Source organism: Sciurus carolinensis, chromosome 1 (assembly GCF_902686445.1).
Source record: "Sciurus carolinensis chromosome 1, mSciCar1.2, whole genome shotgun sequence".
NCBI classification, from domain to species: Eukaryota; Metazoa; Chordata; class Mammalia; order Rodentia; family Sciuridae; genus Sciurus; species Sciurus carolinensis.
In genome coordinates this window covers 101,521,021-101,536,909 of record NC_062213.1, presented here as the reverse complement: position 1 = coordinate 101,536,909, position 15,889 = coordinate 101,521,021, and the positions used below count along the sequence as shown (strand labels likewise).

Below are 15,889 nucleotides of genomic sequence, written 5' to 3'. Positions count from 1 at the left end.
TCCATGCTAGATGCTATAACAAACACAAAGATTAAAAAAGTTAATTTCTGTCAGGAATGGTAAAATTGACCAGGAAGGAGTAAAGAAGTCTGTACATAACTATTATAGGAGGTGGGAAGTATGAAGGCATGAAGTTTTGAAAGAAACATGAATAGGAATTGAGAACCATCTAAGTACTTGGGGTAAAGGGGGAGATTGAGAAGAATTAATTTCTCAGGGCTGTACCATTGCTCTTGATTCAACTCTGCATACCTCTAGTACTTCACTGCTCTTACTAGTTTGTATGCTCTGCTCACCTCATAAATTATCAACCTCTTGAGGATTGAGAACCAACTTACTTATTGTGGCATTCCCAGAACAGATTTTAACAAATGGTGGCTATTGAGTGACAACCAGGAGACTCAAATAAGGACAGGATTCCATTCTTTTTTTATAGCTGAATAGTACTCCGTGGTGTGTATATGCCACATTTTCTTTATCAGTTGATGGGCGCAGATTGTCCTCATTTCTTGGCTGTTGTGGCTAGTGCTGCAGTGAACATGAGAGTGCAGATGTCTCTGACAATACTAATTTCATTTCCTCTGGATATATACCTACAGGATTGCTGGATTATGAAGTAGTTCTATTTTTAAATCTATTTTTAAATTTTGAGTAACCACCATTCCATTCCATTTTCCATAATGGCTGTACCAATTTACATTCCTATCAACTGTGTGCAAGGGTTCCCTTTTATCCACATCCTCACCAGCACTTCTTATCTTTTGATAATAGCCATTCTTACTAGAATGAGGTAATATCTCACATTGTGGTTTTGATTTGCTTTTCCCTGATGATTTCATATATTTATTGGTTATTTGCAGTTCTTCTTTTGAGAAATGTCTATTTAGGGCTATTGCCCATTTAAAAAAATGTTTTTAGTTGTAGATGAACACAATACCTTTATTTATTTATTTTTATGTGGTGGGCTATTGCCCATTTAAAAAAATGTTTTTAGTTGTAGATGGACACAATACCTTTATTTATTTATTTTTATGTGGTGCTGAAGATTGAACCCAGTGCCTCACGTGTGCTCGGCAAGCGCTCTACCTCTGAACCACAACCACAGCCCCTATTGCCCATTTTTAATTGAGTTATTTATTTGCCTTTTTGTTTTTTCCTATTGAGTTTTTTTAGTTTTAGACACTAACCCCTTGTCAGATGTATAGTGTGCATATATTTTCTCCCATTCTGTAGATTGTCACTTGACCCTGTTGGTTGTTTCCTTTGCTGTATAGAAACTTTTTAGTTTGATATAATCCAATTTGCTTATTTTTGCCTTTTTTCCCCTGTGCTTTTGGAATCTTGTCCAAAAATTCCTTGCCCATTCCAATGTTTGGAAGTATTTTCCCTGTGTTTTCTTCTAGTGATTTCATAGTTTCAGGTCTTCCATTTAAGTCTTTAATCCATTTTGAGTTGGTTTTGTTTAAAGGCAGAGATCTAACTTCATTCTTCAGTATGTGGATATTCAGTTTTTTTGGCAGTATTTATTGAAAAGGTGGTACTTTCCCCTGTGTTCTTAGCCTTTCGTTGAAAATTAGTTGGCTGTACACATGTGAGTTTACTTCTAGGTCCTCTATTCTGTTCCATTGGTCTCTGTCTCTTTTTAGGCCCATACCATGCTGTTTTAATCACCAATGCATTATAGTGTATCTTGAAGTTAGATAATGTCATGCCTCCTGCTGTGTTCTATTTGTTCAAGATTGCTTTGGTTATTTGAGTTTTTTGGTGGTTCCATACAAATTTAGAATTTTTTTTTCCTAGTTCTGTGAAAAATATTTTGTTCGTAGTGTTTCTTATTTTTAGGTGAATTTATGTTTAAAAATTTGAACTTCAATTCATCTTTCTAGTGTCTGAAGCAGAATTGTTATTTGTGAATGTCCTTCTCAGATGGAGAATTAGCATACTTTTATTTCTTTTATAACTTTCCTTTACTTCCTTGATTTTGTGTATGCAATCCAGGTTTTTAAAATTCAAATTATAGCATTTTATTGTTAAATTTTAAATGTGTATGCATCTTCTTATAAACTTCTCTTTGGTATTACAGTTTTGAGATCCAGTTTATGATATCATAGGCTTAATTCTGTGTGCAGTTCATTTTGTGCTAACTACTAGTGGAGCTATGTTACAAACTCTTCATTCTACAGTTCTTTATTAATTTTTCAGTCAAATAAGTATATCTTTGAGTAATTTTTTTTTTGAGAAAGTGACATGTTGGCATATTTTGGGAGCCCTTGGATATTTGAAAAATCTCTTCTGATTTAGTGGCCTTTGTGCACAGTGGTGTTCTAGCTATGTACTGATTCCTTGAGCCACAATTTCATTTCTAGTTTAGACATTGTTCCTTTTTCTGTGGTGAACACTGTGGGAAGCACAGTGCCAGATGAGCATGGCTACTCTCTTGATAAGCAACACTTGCCCTCATTTGTTTTAAAATAGAAAAACACAATATCTTTACATTAGGCTTTCATTCTTTCTTCCCCAAAGCTAAAATATTTCTTAGTATTTTAATCTGCTTGTTTTTTGCTTTGCATTTTGTGAGAACTTCTTAAAACTTTTCCTTTATACCTAATTTATATTTCTTTGTTTCAGTTCTCTTTACAACTTCTGATTCTGATTTTTATTTGAACCGCATTCTTGTTTTATGACATACACACATCTCTTCTAGGCCCTTTCCATCTCCACCTGCTCATCAGCTGCTTTCCTGAATCTGGTTGTCTGTATAATTTTTCATTTTGTTTTAGAGCCTAAATTTGTCTAAATGTCTTGGGAGCACAGAACAAATTCTTTTTAAAATGTATTAGTTTCTGGAAGTAAATATTTTTCATAGTATACTCTTCATTTAATCTTAAGTGATACATTCACATGTTTTATATTGCAGTGTCTTAATAGATCCCATGTTGGTTTTTTCCCATATTACTCATTCTGCACAGAGTAACTGCTTACCTGAAGATAGTAGAAGTTGATCTTATTGGAGTTCCTCACTCTCATTCTGACTTCAGTTAGATTTTCCTCCTTGTGAGGCGAGGGGCTCTTATTGGCTTAGCAATCCAGCACCTAAGGAAATGGGGAGGGAACCAGAGTATAGGCCTCCTAGCAAGTGGGACCAAAACTTGGCACCACTTTCTTCTCTGAGACAGGGGTCCACTTCCTGAATGCTCAGCACTGACCCAACTTCCATGGCTTTCCATATGGTGGCTCAGCCTGGATGCTTTTTCCGGTGTGCTACATCCGGAATTTGCCCCAGATGCACTTCGGACTTTCTTGTTGCTATAGCGGCCACAGGAGGCTGGGGCTCCCTGGTGCTTTAAATTACTGTTGACCTGGAGGGGTGAGATGGAGTTCAGCCCATTCTCCTGCCTGCAGTGGAGTGGGCTTTCTGAAACACAAATTGGATCGAGTTGTTTCTTTGCTTAAAACGCTTCAGTGGGTCCCCCTTGTTTTTGGATCAAGTTCCAAGGCACTGTATGTAACCCTCGCCTGCTGCATCTCTCCACTCCCCCGTGCTTGCCTTGTAATTCAGCCACACTGAGTCTTTTTTCATTGCCTCAAATGAGCCATGCTGTCTTTTTTATTCAGACCTATACTCATCACTTCCTTTTGCCTGAAATACTCCCACCCTGTCCCCCTTTCCCCACACACCCTCACACATGTATACTCTTACCCAACCTTGCTCTGCCTGTGTCCTGCAGGCTTTCACTTAAAAGTCTCATTCTATAGTCCTCTGTTTGTGCTCCTAAGGCAACTGGTAACTGCTAAAGCAGTTATCACCCTTAATTATTGTTGTTTGGCTACAAAACCACTATTTGCCTGGAAGTTTTACAGGGTAGAAATCATGTCTGTTTAATTCACCAGTATAACCCCCATGCATGTAGGTCAGGGCCTGGCATAGTTCTGTGTATGTGTGTATGTGTGTCTTTGTTGAATGAATGACTGGATTGGAACATTAGATTTTCTGATTGTTCCTGGTTCGACTACACTGCTCCAAATTCACAACTATTAGTAGGGTCTCTTCTCACTCAGATACTTTAATACCTTTTCTGGTGTGGACTGGGCTTATACAGCTTCTGTAAAAGTGAAGTAGTCATTTATAAAGATTATGTTTGACAGTCAAGGTAAAGTGCTTATGACCATGTCTGGCACCTACCTGTAACTTAATACATATATTTTTGCTGTTTGAGGTCAGTAACAGCATTGGGGAATAAAAGGAAAATTGATTCATCCTCCCTCCCTCCCTTCCTTCCTTCCTTCCTTCCTTCCTTCCTTCCCTCCTTCATTCCCTCCCTCCTTCCCTCCCTCCTTCCCTCCCTCCTTCCCTCCCTCCTTCCCTCCCTCCCTTTTGGTACAGGGGATTTAACCTACAAGTGCTTTACCACTGACCTACATCCCCAGCCCTTTATTATTTTTATTTTTTGAGATAGAGCCTCACTAAGTTGCTCAGGTTGGCATGGAACTTGTGATCTTCCTGCCTCAGCTTCCTGAGGCACTGGCATTACAGGTGTGTGTCACCATATCTGGGTTTGATTCTTTCTGCCCTAGTTTCATGCAGATGGCAGCCTTTGGAAGAGGAAGACAGTGGGAGCTTTTCCAGAGAGGGGTGTCTGGGATAGTCTTTAGGAAAAGGTGAGATTTCACTTAAGTAAAGTGTTCACCATAATGTGGAGTTGCCCTTGGATAGGGTTGAAGGATTAGTGGGCAAAAGCAAGGTGGATTTGGGTATGATACAAATGAGATTTATTTTAGCAAAAAAGGAAGGGACTGTGATGAGAAGTTTGTGTGTGGTGGGTCATGTAGATAAGGGGGTGAGGGAGACTTTGAGATATGATTAGAATGGAGACATCCTTTGTTGCTATGGGAAAAATGAGCCTGTGAGGTTGGTAGTAAACACAGGTTGGTGTTAGCATTCTGTCCTGAGTGCAGTGGAAGTTACCAGGAGAACCAGGCCTTTGAGGAACCTAAAAATGGTGATGGTGTCTGGGATTAGTGGAGGAGTCCCTTTAGAGTCTCGCATTTGTCTGAATGCTTGCCCTCACACCACTCTCCTCAGTCACTGCCATACCCCAGGTGGTACACATGGGTGTGCTTGTACGTTCTGTGCACACGTATTCTCCCATTAGGCAGGCCTTGCAGACTCTGATGGTCACACTGAATATTTGAACCAGCCGCAGTCCCAGAAAGTTGTACTACTATGTTCTTTAACTTCACCAGCAAAACAGAAAAATCTGTGTTTAGAGCAGAGATTTTTATAGGATGGAGTTTATAAGAATGCTTTATATGACTTGGAAAGATATGAAACTCCAGAAGTCTGGAGCTTGGGTGACTGCTGATTGGAAGGATATGTCAGAGACAGAATTATCTTGACTTAACCATAGAAGAGAAGGTAGCAGGGTCAGGGCAAGGGCCAGCCACACTCATTTTTTAGGATTGTTGTTGCATTGTAGGTTGACCCTTAACAGGACATTAATGTGATGAAACCTTTTCCCACAGACTGCACAGCTGAGAGATGACTGGAAGGGAGAGGGCTTCTTCAGAGCATCCTCAGGCCCAGCACTCACTCTTTTTCTCCTCTTTTTTTGTTGTCCTCCTCCTTCCCTCTTCCCAGTCACTTGTAACTCCAAGTCAGATTGATGGTTTGTTTGTGGTACCTTTAGAGAACTATAATGAGCTGTTACTGCTCATAAATGGTGTCCGTTTAGTGCTTCACTGCTCACTTGGCTGGAGTGTGATACTAATGAGGTTCAGATCTTGTTTTCCATTTCAGTACAGACCTCTATGGTTAACTTGGCTATATTTACTTGCACAAGCTGGGTCCATAATCTTATTTATCCTGTGGTCTTAAAACCATAGGATAGAGCAATAAGAAAAGAATGTTAAAGTGACCCTACTCCTGTAAAACCAATATGGATGCTTGGTTTACTAGTGGTGGGTTAGTAGTAAGCTTCATCTGTAACACTAATGAGCTGCTTTGTCTTTTCCTGTGTTTGTCAATCCTGTCTGTCCTTCAATAGTCAGCTCGGATTTCTCTTCCTCTTTTGAAAACTAACTTAATCTCAGTTAGCAGTCTCACACTCCCAATCTTTTTGAGCACTTAACTATTTCCATTTCCAGTTTGTACTTCTAATTGATTGAACTAGCTGTGCAAACTTGAACAAATCATTGTACCTCTCTGGTCCTATTTCCTCATCTGTTTCACCACTGACCCTAAGTGTTTAGTACAGTGCCTGGCATGTATACTGAAGTGAATGGTAGACACAATCATCCTCATAGAGTATGTAGTCTAATGGGAGAGGAAATTTACTTAGAGTAAATAAGTAAATAATTACCACTTGGAACATATTCCAGGAGAGATTGACTGAAATAGATGCAATGGTGGAGAGTAGTGAGGAAGATGCATTTGAAGGACCTCTTAAGGACTGGGGTTGTGGCTCAGTGGTAGAGTGCTTACCTAGCATGTGTGAGGCACTGGTTTTGATTCTCAGCACCACTATAAATAAATGAATAAAGGTTCATCAACAATTAAAAAAAAAAGAACCTCTTAAGTTATAAGAGAGTTCTGAAGAATGAGAATAACTAGCTATGTGAATTAGAGGGACTGAGGAGAACAGGATATGCAGAGGTACTGAGGTAGGAAAGAACTTAATGTGTGAGGAATCACCAGAAACTATTGTGGCTAGAGACAGTGTATTAAGAAAGATAGGAATCTGAGTATATTTATGAGGCAAAAATGATAAGCTGGAAAAAATTATCAGTAGCTACAGGTGGTTCTCATCATTTCCAGTATCAGCCAAGGATTAGTTAATGTGATGCTTCATACCAGATTAGTCCAGTCTCCTGGAGGGTAGCTTTTAAATACAAACCCTTTTCTTTCTCTTTTTCCCATAGAGAACAGAGAGCCTACCCAGCCCACTATTGTGGCCCCTGTGTTAAACAGCATTAGCCTTCAGTATCCACAGGTGGAAATTACTAAGAGGGATAATTATTGCCCTCAAAACTTGCCTGAGCTTTGTGCAACATATTTTGGGAGTTCACCAGCATGGTTTGTTTTGACACAGATGATGATATATGCTGAGACTTGTCTGGATTGAAGATTTAGTGGCTTGGTGGGGTACGGAGACAACATAGCTCTTCCTTTTCACCAGACGTTTTTATATGTTAGGTAGCTTGTAACTTATGCGCTCTCCTCCTCTCCCTGCTAACAGAAAGTTGTTTGCCTTTCATCCCTCCTGTATTCTACTGCCTGACTAATCTTTGCACACAGGGTTGCCTGTTTTATCAAGTTCAGAATAAGTCTCAAGCCACTTCCACCTTGTCTTCTTTTAAAATTCAACCAGAGTACACTCAGATGGATCATTTTGCTGTCTTCTGAACCTAATTCTGCCTTCCTCTTCGGGAACCCCCCCTCCCTTCAAACCAGTCTGGTTTTCTTGCCATGGAGTAGTGGAAAAAGCCAAATGATTTTAGAACATAGACCTAATTTGTCTAGGAGAGTGCCAAGAACTTCTCCGATGCTAATACCTTCTGTTACTTTCTGCTAAGGGTGTTCTTGTGCCTTTCATTGTGCTCTAGGACTGTTAGATCAGGGATCTGGTCTTTAAGTCTTGACCAAAGCCAAGCTGGTGCTCAGCTGTGCTGCAGTGAAAGGCTCTGATTTAGAGACGAACTTACCTGGGTTTGAGTGACAGCACTCCTCCTCACCAGCTCTATGAACTTGGGAGGTCATTTTCCTTTCTGAGCCTTACTGTTCTTAATTTTAAGCTCCTGCACTGGTTTTATCCTGTGCTAAAATGGTGGGGACATGAAGGAAATTTACTATCTTAGTTGACATTCTTTTGGGGATTTTGGAGCAAGCAATTGCAGTGGCCACCCCGTATACTGTTTTCAACATTGTGAATTTTAGAGCTGGTTGATAGAGTTGTAATAAGGAGGGGAAAAAGATCTGGCAGAATTGAGGCTGGGGAGCAGTGCTGCTCTGGAGAACTGTGCCTGAACCTCAGAGAAAAGAAATCCATCCTGTAGAAAACTCCTTCAGCCAGAGTGCTCTTGAATTTCTAGATTTCATGTCTGTAAGGAATAGTGCCTAACAGACATGTAGTTCTAGGATTCAGTGGATTTCAAAAATGTCTCAATCAAAAAATAGTAAACTATACCCAAAAGTACATTTGCATTTTGGACATAGTGTGCAGTCATAAGTTTTCCAGTAATCCTGCCCTGTGAGTCATAATTTTGTTCTCCACCTCCTCCATCTTCCCCACTTCCACATAGCTGAGCCCTTGGGAAAATGGGACAAACAGGGGGATTTGATAAGGTCAGATCCATACCTCAAATCTTTAAGTTTTAGAGTGAGGCAGCCCTAGCTCAAATGCCAGTGTTTCTGCTCTTGTTGCCTCACATAGGCAAGTTACTTTACCTCTCCAGAACCATTTCCTCAGCTCCAAGTGAGATGCTTTTTATGGCTTCCCAAGAACTGCCTACTTTGCAGTAAGGAATCCATGGCTATTGGTGTCCTGTCCCAGGAGTGCCAAATTTCCATATCAAGGAAATACTTACCATGTTATCTAGTCTCTGTTTATTTACCAGTCTATCTTACACCAATATTTTAATGACTGGGTGTTATGATGCATAAGAAATGAATCTGAAATAATTTTAAACACAGTGTCATATGTTTAGATTTATCACAATGTTAATAAAGAAGGATAACATCTGATTTGCTCAAATTCCACAAGTCATTATGGTTCAGGGGCAGCATAGATATTTGAGTTCCTGTAAGTACGATAGACAAGACTCAGCAGTTTTCCAGGTTACAAGACTCTTCACCTACTTCTTGGTCATATGTTTATTTCTCAACCCCACCTGCATCCTAATAACACAGCTGTCATTACTTCGAAGTAAGAGTTCTGCTGGGACTGTAAGGGAGCAAAGTTTTCTGTAAAAAATGAAATGACATCATCTTCCCTGGGGGAGGTGTTAGCCATTGAGTTCACTCCCTCCCTCCCTTGCTTACTCCCTCATTCACTCCCTCACTTGCTCACTCACTCCCTCTCTTATTCACTTCCTCCCTTCCTCAATCCTTCACTCATTAACTTCCTCCCATTCTCCCTTCCTCACTTACTGTGTATTTATTAATACTTTGAATTACAACTGGCAGAATCTTATCTCAAATTAGAAAAACTTACCACAAGAGACATCTCTCAGAAGGGCTGTGCCAGGAGCAGCTGGATTTCAGGAACAAGAACCAGTAACTTGAATGCCATCATGATTTTATGTTTTCTTGCTATGTACTTCTGATTCACCCTGATTGCTTTCTCTGAGGACCACCTGTCTCATCCGTTTGGTCCTGTGACAAAGTGTTCCTAGTCCAATAATTTAGGGACGGGCCACAGTGATGTAGATTGGATCCTATGCCCATGCTGAATCAGTCTGCTATGGCCAGCAGGGTGTGATTATGTATAGACATAGTGGTTCCTTCAGGAATTACATGGTTGGAGTAAAGAGGGAAGCACAGAAGAGAGATGCTTAACACAGAGTTCCAGAGACATGCATATTCTCATCCTGCCATGCTAGGTAGTGGGCTTTATTGGGAATCTATTTTTAAAAGTCCTCAAACTGAGCTTGCTTTTAACCAAGTGGTCAAAGATGGCTGTGCAACCAAACAAGTGATAGATGATGTTGGTTTTATAGTAGTGGAAGTACAGGTGAGACAGGAGTGAAGAATAGGTGAGCAGTTAGGCTAGATCCGGTGCAGCTTGCGTGTGCGAACAGTGATGGCCGCATAGTGGGGCACATTATAGGCCTTCTGCAAATGCTTGAGTCAGTTATCTCATTAGGTCTTCTGGGGACCAGCAACAGCCTTGGCATTTTCTGTATGCAAACATTATGTGCTTTTTCATTAAGAGATCTGTTCACCAGAATACCTTTGTGAGTTAATTATTGAGGTTTTTGTTTTTACAAAGAAGAATGAAGGATACCTTTCAATTTTTTGAGTTTCAGCAGCTTATTATGTTTTAGAAAATTCAAATTATCTAAATTTTAATTTCCTTGGATAGCTATCTAAACTGATTTTAAAAGACCTCCAGGCAGACCAGTTCATTAATTTGCTCTGTGACTCTGGTGGCCTGGCACTGAACTGCATTTCTTAAACACAGATTCCTTGGTTGTAAGGAATACCATACATGCTTGCTCCTTGCTGAAGAGGCTTTGCCATAGTCCCACTGTTGTTGTCAGGATGACCTGTAGCATACCTGTAGGAGCCTGATGTTTGTCATCCTTCAGATGCTCTTTATCAGACAGCAGACTGATTCTTCTTCCATCTCCTGTTGCACTGGTTGGGCTTTCTACCTCGGTATGAGCACATTTTGCTCCAGTCTCACCATTCTTGGTCTTACCTTCTCATTGTTCTTCATCTCTTCTATCCTTGCTTGCCTAATGTTTTTGAAAATTGTAGTCTATATTTTGAAATACTTGAAGTTTCACATGATTGTAAGAATTAATGAGAGATATCTAGTACCTTTTACCAACTGTTTCCCTGTGTGACATCATCTTGCATAACTTTTGTACAGTATCACAGGTAGGACACTGATACTAATATCAGTCCAGATATGGAACAGTTGCCCTAATGTTTGGACATGTAAGTTCCTTTTTGTTTTTCTTTGACTTACTCATTTCTTAGACTCTTTTCTCTGTGCTCTTATTCATTGATCCAGGGACTTAGGTGAGTCAAGGATCCTATAGGTTTCACCTTCTGTTTGGTAGGCTGTTCTTATGTTGTCAAGAGTTTCTAGCAATGATAGTTTTTTGTTCATCTTGAAATAACTTGCCTGGAATAAATATCATTTGGATTTGGATGGCTTAAGACAGCATTAAAATTCAGGAGAGTTCCTGGCCTACTGTGAGCTCTACTGGCCTTAATTTCAGGCAGGTCACACAAAGGTGAGGTACATGGGGGCTGGGATAGTGCTAATCCTTTGAGATGTGGGGCCCCTAATCAAAGGTTCTTTTCCCCCAAAAGGACAGTTCTGCACAGAGGATGTGGATGAGTGCCTGCTGCAACCCAATGCCTGTCAGAACGGAGGCACCTGCACTAACCGCAATGGTGGCTATGGCTGTGTGTGTGTGAATGGCTGGAGTGGAGATGACTGCAGTGAGAACATCGACGACTGTGCCTTCGCCTCCTGCACTCCAGGCTCCACCTGCATTGACCGTGTGGCCTCCTTCGCTTGCATGTGTCCAGAGGGAAAGGCAGGTAAGAAGTCAGAGCTGGACAATGGGACTGGGGGCAGTGAGCATTCAGGGCTTCGCTGTGTCTTTTGTCTGGCAGCTGTGCTCCATGAAATACCATCTGTACGAACATAGCACTCAGGACTGTTCTTCTGGAAATGTAATCTGCTAGCCAGAGGTCTGGGAAGTTAGTTTCCTTTTTTAGGACTTGTACTTCTAATCTTCACTCTATGTGCTTTGGCTTGTTACCCTAGAAAATAAAAGCTAGGCTAGATGCAGTGGTGCACTCCTGTAATCCCAGCAGCTCTGGAGGCTGAGGCAGGAGGATTACAAGTTCAAAGGCAGATTCAGCAACTTTGCCCTAAGCAACTTAATGAGACCCTAAAAAATGAAAAGGGCTGGGGATATGACCCAGTAGTAAAATACCTTTTAGTTCAATTCCTCTTACTATGAAAAAAGAAAGAAAAGAAAATGAAAGCCAGTAACTGTGGTCTTTGGGACATCTGCAGAACTCCTCAAGATCTTAGACTCAAAAGTACCTCACAAATTCCTACTAAATGATGAATAAATGGATTCACAGACTAGATTTTAAGAAGAAATAATTCATTTACCCAGAAGGAATCGGCAAGAGAGACATTTAAGGGCATTTCAACCCTCTGTGTCTATGAAAATATTACTCTAAGGGAGGGTTTCATTGGACAACAAAGTTAACCTTGCTCTTTCTATTTAATAGCTTCTACTTCTAGGAGTATGACAGCAATGTAGGGATGGATGTGATGGAAAAAAGTTTAGCCAAGATAACTTTCTACCCAGCAGTTTTGAAATCTGGTTATATTTCTTCTGCCTTTCCAAAAGCTACAACTTAAGCTTTATCGAATAAACCTTCCTTAGTAAATAACACACTGGAAAACTTAGTACCCACTAGAACTCTGTGGAGCAGGAAGCCTAGAATGTCCTTTGCACCTGCTTAAAAAATGTCAGTGCCATAAAACTGCCACTGTAGTAGAGGCCCATGACATTGGTTCCTGTTTTCTTTTGAGAGTGGAGAGATGCATATGACCCTCTGACCATCAGGTAGAGTGACATTGGAGAAGGAAGATGTCAGATAAAACAGGATGCATGCAGTATATGACTTTTGTTATAAAAATTTATCAGAAGTTTAACTGTGTATCTTCTACTATATATGCTAAGTTTGGCATTTTGGAGGAAATCTCCATTTTCCTGTGTCCCTCTTCTAATTTGCTGACCTCTACATGCCTCTGCCCTGAAGGAGATGTCTAGTTGAGGGCTCAGGGTTGGAACATGGGTTTGTCGGGAAGAGTTAGTTAATTTGCTGATGCTGCAGTCTGTCCCTGGATAGGACCAGGTGAAGGGACATTGCCCGTAAATCTTCATGTTCGACTTTGAGGAGGCATAAAGCTGCCGCTCCTTGGTGAAAGAGAAAATTCTCCAAGTGAAAGATGTTATCTCTCTCCACACTTGCCCACTCTGGACAGGTCTCTTGTGTCATCTGGATGATGCCTGCATCAGCAACCCTTGCCACAAGGGGGCGCTGTGTGACACCAACCCGCTGAATGGGCAGTACATCTGCACCTGCCCACAGGGCTACAAAGGGGCAGACTGCACAGAAGATGTGGATGAGTGCGCCATGGGTGAGTACACAGCCTTTCCCTGCTTCCAGTGGGTGTCAGGTCAGCAAGGCTTTCATCGGGAGCTCATTTGCCCCAGGAGTGTGTTACACCCAAATCTCAGATCTCTCCTATTAGGTATCTTTGTTTGCAATTAACTCTTCAGCATAACTGTATATTCCATTCTGGGAATTAAATATATGGAAGATCTGTACTTGATTTTTCATATAAAGCCTTTCTCAGTGGCAGTTTGGGCTACAGAATACAGACAGGCACAAGAGCAGAGATAGCCTACTCTTTTTTTTTTTTTCCCTTTGTAAATAATGTAAGAAATGAGAAGGTAGAAAGCTTAGGAAAGACCTGGTGCCGGTGTAACCATCAGATGCTCCTCTGAGTCTGCATTTGTGGAAACGGGCCAGGGCTTGGGTCCTGGTAATCGGTGCTTGTGTCTTGCAGCCAATAGCAATCCTTGTGAGCACGCAGGCAAGTGTGTGAACACGGATGGCAGCTTCCACTGCGAGTGTCTCAAGGGCTATGGGGGACCTCGCTGTGAGATGGACATCAACGAGTGTCATTCAGACCCCTGCCAGAACGATGCTACCTGCCTGGATAAGATTGGAGGCTTCACCTGCCTGTGCATGCCAGGTAGATGGACGCCCCCATGCTGGGGTGTGAGAGGGGAGGCAGCACTGCCCTTGTCCCAGGGAGCACTCAGGAACCAGGGGGATTCCAAGCACGGGGCCACCATTTCATTCCCTAAGTGACTGGGGGCTATAGGGTTTGGGGGCTCCCAGGCCAACCCCTTTCTTACAGAGAGGAAGGCAATATGGGAGTTGGCCAAGCAATGTGGATCAAATAGACCAAGTTCATTATGTCACAAGCCAGATTCATGCCCCAGAAAATTTCAGGGGTGATATATGAACAAACTTTCCTGATCCCTCAAAGTATTGCAAAATCCATCCCATTCCATTCATGGAACTGCATCTCACCTGCAGCACATGCTTACTGGTGTCCTGGAGCTCTTCTGCAGAGACAGTTCTTGAATCCTCAGAGACCCAGCTAACACTAGTGAAGAGACAGCTGAGGTGGCTGCTCTGGCTGATGAAGGATGCCCGTTGCTGTAGCCATGGAGGGTGCCCTGACTTCAACCTGCACCCTGACTGCAGCAGCAGCTCCCACTCAGCTGGCATTTAGGAATTCAGGGGAGGGACCCTTTGGGTTTGGCACTGTCTCCAAAGTGTACATTGACACAGTGTGGCAGAGTCTGTTTGCATGTTGGATCTCACCAGTGTCTCTGGAGGTAACCCCTGTCCCCTCTTCATGGTGACAAGGATCTTTCACATCATCCACTGCCCTAATTACAGGGACTATTTCCTGACATGGCAGAGTTCCTGAGTCTTGGCAGAAATATCCATGCTCATGGAAGTTGTAGCCACCTCTGCACACTCTTTTCTTGGCTGGAGTACACCTTTGTCTCTTTCTGAGCCGTGTGTGGTCTGTTTTGTGCAGGCTTCAAAGGTGTGCATTGTGAACTGGAGATCAACGAATGTCAGAGCAACCCTTGTGTGAACAATGGGCAGTGTGTGGACAAAGTCAACCGCTTCCAGTGTCTGTGTCCCCCTGGTAAGTGTCCGCCACCTGGCCCTGTTTCCTTCTGAAGCACAAAGCTGACTGACCACGGGAGGGGAGGGGGCATGTGTGTGGGCTGTGCATGAGGAACTCATTAAGTGAGGCCTTGGTGAGAGGCGTGTGTGGAGGGATGGGGAATTGTTTTAGCTAGCCTCTCTTCCAAGTCATTTTTGGACAGAGGTCCAAGTCTGTTCTGGAACTGTCCATGACCTCTGTCTGTGTGTATATTTCAGAGCTCTCACTTCCATGGAAGCCTGGGTTGTAGGCTGTTCAGGATCCTTTGTCCCCCATGGGTCATACTCTCGAATCCCCTCTGTGAGATTTTATCGTTTTGAGACTTTTCACCCCACAAATCCAGACAGACAACACGCATCCAGTTTTTTGCAAGATCTCTGTCTGCTCTTTCCCTTCATGCTCTTATTGGAGACATGCCAGTTGTCTCCCAGCAATTGGCCAGTCCACTTTTTTCTCCCGAGAGAGGGTCCCTTTGCCTCTGAAGATCGGGGTGCTCATTTGAGGGCTCTATGTAGCATTTTATTTCCTCTTGCTTCCTCTAGAGCTGGAATCTCTCTGAAGAAACAGTGGTGGAGACAGGAGGGCTCTGCCCCTGAGTATCTCCCAGGTATCTTGGTCACCTGCTAGGGAGAACCACTGTGTAGGGACAACCACCTGCTAGGGAGGTCATGTGTGGTCCCACCAACATGGGCTCCAGCAGTAACCTAACCCACCCTCCATGGGCATCATCTACTCAGCAAGTAAGACACAGGACAGACTTTGACTTGGGTCACCCTTCTTCCTCCCCAAGGTTTCACGGGGCCAGTGTGCCAGATTGACATCGACGACTGTTCCAGTACTCCGTGTCTGAATGGGGCCAAGTGTATCGATCACCCAAATGGCTATGAATGCCAGTGTGCCACAGGTAAGTGCCTGCTCGCTTTTCATCCCCCGGGAGGTCCCTCTGCACAGATGGCAACAGTTTCCGGTAGCTGCTCTGTGTTAGAGACTGAGTAGCTTCTGCTCTAACCCTCAGGGCTGCTCTGTGTTAGAGCTGCTGACCACAGACTTTCTCATGTTCTCGTGGTCCCTTCCTGTAGCACCTGCCTCCTCCGCCACCATGGTAGTGGCCTGGCCTGGATATTCCACTGGTATCCATGTCTTTCTGGGGCATGTAGAGCGGTGAACTTCCAGCTTGCATAACTGACTCACTTGGGAAAGTAGGATCTCCATAGAAAGCTGTTCCACTGGGACTTCCCTGTAGTTGCCCTTTTTTTTTCTGTCTCTTGAGGCCAGTGACTGGAAAAGGCCTAAGAATCTAAGGGCTGAGTATGTGTAAGTGTGGAAGGTCAGACACAGTTGCTCTTGGGAGCTGGGTGTGTAGCCAA

General features: G+C 42.6%; 1 protein-coding gene across 2 annotated transcripts in view; it reads left to right on the top strand.

Annotated features, from left to right (window-relative positions):
- Notch2 (notch receptor 2) overlaps positions 1–15,889 on the top strand; it is a 159,048-nt gene that overhangs the window by 86,135 nt on the left and 57,024 nt on the right. For both annotated transcript variants that reach the window (XM_047549663.1, XM_047549665.1), the window contains exons 6-10: positions 11,042–11,275; positions 12,747–12,902; positions 13,335–13,523; positions 14,388–14,501; positions 15,313–15,426. In XM_047549663.1, coding sequence (XP_047405619.1) covers positions 11,042–11,275; positions 12,747–12,902; positions 13,335–13,523; positions 14,388–14,501; positions 15,313–15,426 — 807 coding nt within the window. The remainder of the gene's footprint in view (positions 1–11,041; positions 11,276–12,746; positions 12,903–13,334; positions 13,524–14,387; positions 14,502–15,312; positions 15,427–15,889) is intronic.